The sequence below is a fragment of the Triticum dicoccoides genome, chromosome 3B, assembly GCF_002162155.2.
Source record: "Triticum dicoccoides isolate Atlit2015 ecotype Zavitan chromosome 3B, WEW_v2.0, whole genome shotgun sequence".
NCBI lineage: Eukaryota > Viridiplantae > Streptophyta > Magnoliopsida > Poales > Poaceae > Triticum > Triticum dicoccoides.
The window spans coordinates 465969025-465974185 of NC_041385.1; the positions used below are offsets into that span (position 1 = coordinate 465969025).

Genomic DNA, 5161 nt, shown 5'->3' on the forward strand with positions numbered 1-5161 from the left:
AAGAATGATACTACAATTGCTTCAAGTTCAAGAGATTGAGACGTAAGAGCTTTAGAGAGAGTGATTGAGACGTGGAAGCTTTAGAGAGAGAGAGAAATTGAGACATGTGAGGTTGAGAGAGAGAGAGAGAGAGATTGAGACGGCAGAGATTGAGAGAGAGAGATTGAGTGAGAGATCTGTTTTTTTACTCTACGGCTTGTATTTTGTGATTAACGTTGGAATTTTTTGGCAGTCTCTGATTAGTATAGGTAGATAGATAGATATCACATATCAAGGTAAAATGATCTAGAGACAGCTCAAAATCCGTGCAACAAACCCGAATTAAATGCTGAATCATTTTGCCATCCTTTATATCCATTAGATAACTCTAGAACAGTCATGTCTCTGAATTATGGTTCCGAAAAACAGTAGGCAGACACTCAACATAATGATGACAACATCAGGTAAATTCAGAGGCAGTAGCTACATCAGTGTTGCAGCAGATCTCTGAACCAGTAGGCCGACGCCTTGGGGTGCCGTTCTAGGGTGGGGCTGTTGAAGTTGACGTACACGATGCCGAACTTGGATATGTAGCCATACATCCACTCGAAGTTGTCCAGGAGGGACCACGCAAAGTAGCCAAGAACGTTGGCGCCGCCGTCGATGGCTTTCTTCAGCTCGCAGAGGTAACTCCGGTAGTACCGAACCCTTGTGGCATCCCGCAAGTACTGATCACGGGTGAGGTTCCCTGGTTGATCCATTCCTGGCAACACAAAGAGTTTTTCCAACTTTTCTGTTATGTTTTCATCTAGGATTTTTTTTTGTTGTTGTTGTTGACGATGACGACGACATTAGCACATATGCATGACAAGATGCTTGAGAGGCATGAAACGGAACAAAGAGATATGGGACTCCAGTACCGTTTTTAGTTATGAGCATCGGTGGATTTCCATACTTCTGGCTGATGTAGTGCACGCATCCGTACATCCCCCTCGGGACGATATAAAGCCATTTAGAACTCGCCTGTAACGTACAATTCACGCACCCACAAGACTTATCATGTTAATTTCCAACTTATGGTCGGAGAAATAAAGCTGAGAAAGGTTTCAGCTAGGAGCTTCATACCCTTGGTCCAATCGGTTTGCCATTTCGCTCAACTGCAAAGTTTCGGCTATAAATTAAGGATGAAGCGCAATAATATGTACTGATGTAAAGTAAAACCTGCAGCTTAGGACAGGAAGGAAACTCACATGAATAAGTAACCTGCAAATCGGCTGAGTAGCTAGTCGGCCTCTGCAGCACCAATTTCTGCCCCTTTACGAATTCAGTTGTGTATTGATTGACTCCGATCCAGTCCGCTGAGCCCTTGACCACTTTTGCTTCATCAGGAGTGAACCTGGGCAACCTCTCTTTCACAAGGTCTTGCATTATCTGTGGGTACTGTCCATTTATTAGTGGATCAAGAAACCTGCATCCAATGCAACTGTCATTGATATATATTTTTTATCTAAATAAAACTCATTGTCAAATGCATGAGCATGATACTAGTATGGCCGTACCAACCAACAAGGAAGTCCATGGCTCTTTGAGCTGCAGCTTGGTCTTCAGTTGAGTTGCTAAGAGCCTCGTACCAACTGACGTCCAGAACCCCGTGCGGCCGCCGCCGGGCCGCACCGGGCGGCCACATCCTGATCTCCCCTCGACTCCCCGTGCACCCCCCTCCCTCCGCCGCCGCCGGCAACGTCGCTGGGCGAAGGCCCCGTGGTGCGGCGGCGACGGACCTCCTCTGACGTCCTGAGATCTGAGGCGGTGGCGGCCTGATTTGGATCTCCCTCCCGACGAGGATGGCGGGCAGCGGCGGCCGGGGCACGACGGGGGGTTTGGCTGCACCCGGCGGGAGTAGTACGAGATGGCGGCAGCGGCGGCCGGGGCGCGTCCCGGGCTGCCGTTACGTCCTCAAGCCGCTGCATCTCATCGGATTCGGCGACGGCTCGCTGAAGCACTCCGGGTCTGCACCGCATCACGAGGATTATGGCGGTGGTGGTCATCTCCTACGTCGGAGGTGGTCGACCTGAGACTAGATGATCGGATCTCGAGATCTGTAATCTAGTCCCGGCTACGAGTCGGAGAGACATAGTTGCCGGTGAAAACCGAGCCGATGGCGGACGATGGCGGACGATGGTTACCTTGATGAAGGCATCGTTCTGTAACTACTGTCAACCCACTCGTGCTGCTCCGGGGGAAACCCTATGATCTGGTTTTCCAGATCGGATGATGGCGGCACTGCGGTGTCGTTTCTCTCTTGGGAGCATCGTTTGTGGAGCAGCGCCGGAAGTCAGAGGTAGGAGGTGGAGCGGCTTCGTCTTGCACGGAGCTTCGGTGGAGATGTCAAGTCATGCCTGACCGACAGGTGCTACGCTTTGTCATGCCTGGTCGGCAGGTGCTACGTACGACAGATCTTCCAAGGACTTCAAGCTGTGTCGGCTGGTGGTACTTGGCAGCATGGCGCTGAGGTGTATCAGTGGCGACCGCGACGTGCTCAGCTGTTTGCGCGCAGGGAGGAGGTGTCATTGGGTGCCGTGGTGGCGTCGACGATAGCTAGACCGAGCAAGGTTGATGCTTCAGTACAGTTCTGAAGATGGAGCGGTGGCAGTTGGCGGCGGCGGCCTCTAAGAGCACGCCGGACCAGTGTGTGCCCCAGACCCGGCAAGTGGCTAGGTTGGGGTCTCAGGTCTTAGATGTTAGGCTTGGCTGCGATGTCTGTTTGGTATTAGGCCTAGGCTATCTGCGCCCCTTCATCAGCTGGATAGGTGTAGCGACAGTCTGTTGCTTAGACGGTGGCTTTAGTCTTACTGTTGTATCACTTTGTAAGGTCTTGTGAGAATAATTAATAAAGTGGCCGTATGCATCGTCCAGATGCAGAGGCCGGGGGTCATCCTCCTTTTCTAAAAAAATAAAAAAACTGACGTCCAGAACTATTCCAACCTTCCCTTGCTGAGCTGCCTACATTTTGTTTCTACTATTCTATCACCAATCTAGACGGAATGATCAATGCTCACGACAAATCATACAAATCTGATATCTCGAGATTATTTGTCACTAACATGCCCAGAGAGTTGGGGAAGCAATAATGCTTATACATTCATGGATATATACACAATCACAAAAACAATCTTGTTGGACACAATTAATGCACATTGACCATGCGCCAAGACAAAATTAATTCGATAATGATTTTGTAAGTGAAATTTAAATCAAACTAAACTCCCTAAGGCTGATTATATTATAATATGCTCTTATAGCTCAACTAGAAAAATATCTGATAAATGTTCCGGTATCTTGCAACTGCATAACCATGTGCTAAGAGAAAATTATGACCAACAATGTAAGGCTCTGTTGCTGAGTTCCCACCAGCAGAGCATTTGGTGCACCTTTGGGGAGGAGTCGTCGCTATATCATAACCACCAATCGCTACTCTACTTGGTTCGTTGAATGTAAACCAGTGCGTTACACGGTCGCCAAAGGTCTTAAAACAAAAGTCTGCGTAATCTGCAAATAGTTCCCTACAGATGAAGAAAAAAAGAGGTCTTGAAACAAAAGTTAGCGTAATCTGCAATAGTTCCCTACAGAACAAATATTACGAAGATAATCATCGCATGCTGCTTCGACATAGAAAAATAAAGTGATTGTGTGTTGTACGATTTACTTTTTGAGTAAACATACAAAAACTTCTGCATCCTAATGTTCATTTCTCGAATATGTGAAGTCACATTTAATAGAAAATTATGTATGTAAAAAGAGTAACTGTTAAATTTGTCTAAACAATTTTTCCTGTATGCTTCTAAATCCAAACTATAAGTCTAGAAATACTCTGAATGGGAATGTAAATCTAACACATTAGTAAATAGAAAGATGGATTGCTAGTTTGACTTACACTGTCTTTGCATTTAACCAGCCTCCATACTTCTTCTCAAGTGCTAGAGGGAGATCATAGTGGTAAAGGTTGACATAAGGAGTAATGCCTGCTTAGTTTTCATGGAAACATTCAGATATCGATGTATTTATTTAGGTTCCCATGGAAGTTTCACAGGTTGAAATGAACGCCTAGCTATGCTAGCTGTACCTTTCTGAAGCAGGTAATCTATCAGATTGTTGTAGTACGCCACACCTTCTTCGTTAACTTTTCCTTCACCGTCTACAGAAATAAATGACGAATCAGTGGTGTCAATCAACAGCTTGCGTTCAGTCAGAGAAATATGGAAGTTGGAGTGTACCCGGAAAGATCCTGGACCATGAGATGGAAAACCGGTAGGCGTCGAAATTCAATCCTTTCATGAGATTAACATCTTCCTGTCCCAGCATATGTAATAAAAGGATTAAACGTGAAAGATTGATTACTCATGTATGTTTCTGTTTGCTTCAGACGTCGTACCTTGTAGCGATGATATTGATCTGTTGTAACGTCGGCATTTTGATTTCCCACAACTTTTCCTGTTTATTGCAGCACGGAATATGAAACTGACGTCAGAAATAAAAACAAAACAAAAAAAACGGAGTTGAGCTTAAGGGCGGCACAAGTGAAGTAAAGAGGAAGAGGTAATAAGCAGCACCTGGCTTATGCGCGAAGGCGTCCCAGATGGAAGGTCCGCGGCCGCCTCCTGTGGCCATGCCCTCCACCTGGTACGCCGACGTCGCCGTCCCGAACACGAATCCCTTGGGAAACGACGCCCGGCTCAGCCCACCCAGCCAGCGCAGGCGGCCAGGCTCCTTCGTGGCACGGACGCATGCTCCTCCCCCGTGGCCATGGAACGCCGCCACCAGGGCAAGCAGCAGCAGCATGCACCTCGCCGACCTCGCGGTCATCTTGCAGAGCTGCAGCGCGGGCAGGGGCCTCAGTTCACACCCACTCACTAGTCACTAGTTAGTCACTAGTGCTAGAACAGTGGCACTCTTCAATTATACCGTAGAAACTGTGGTGGGTTGAGCTTTATTTATAAAGCGGGACCAAGGTCTATTTGATGTGAAAGGTGGATTGAGTGGGAATTGTATTGTTTGGTGGCATTAAATACAGTCTAATTGTTTGGTGGTATTAAACTAAATTGTCCGGTATTGGTGCAAAACCGGAATAATTTTTCTCCGACACCAACAAATTAGGAGTAATCTCAAAATACCTAAATCTATC

General features: G+C 47.0%; 1 protein-coding gene across 1 annotated transcript; it reads right to left on the reverse strand.

Annotated features, from left to right (window-relative positions):
• Positions 1-321: 321 nt before the first annotated feature.
• On the reverse strand, positions 322-4911 carry LOC119276547 (beta-glucosidase 7-like). The gene is made up of 10 exons (XM_037557641.1): positions 4590-4911; positions 4412-4470; positions 4254-4329; positions 4103-4174; positions 3914-4001; positions 3411-3542; positions 1230-1447; positions 1105-1136; positions 900-1002; positions 322-742 (listed from the first exon to the last, which is right to left on the reverse strand). Exons 1-10 carry the CDS (start codon positions 4840-4842, stop codon positions 468-470), a joined length of 1308 nt encoding a protein of 435 aa, XP_037413538.1. The 5' UTR covers positions 4843-4911; the 3' UTR covers positions 322-467.
• Between the last annotated feature and the right edge of the window lie 250 nt (positions 4912-5161).

What these genes read in the sequence shown, in the direction of transcription:
- LOC119276547 (XM_037557641.1), bottom strand. Translation starts at nt 4,842, where the DNA reads ATGACCGCGAGGTCGGCGAGGTGCATGCTGCTGCTGCTTGCCCTGGTG. An exon ending in TTTGCAGGTTACTTATTCAT is followed by an intron (nt 1,137 to 1,229) that starts GTGAGTTTCCTT and finishes GAAACTTTGCAG; the next exon opens with TTGAGCGAAATGGCAAACCG. An exon ending in GATGCTCATAACTAAAAACG is followed by an intron (nt 743 to 899) that starts GTACTGGAGTCC and finishes TTGTGTTGCCAG; the next exon opens with GAATGGATCAACCAGGGAAC.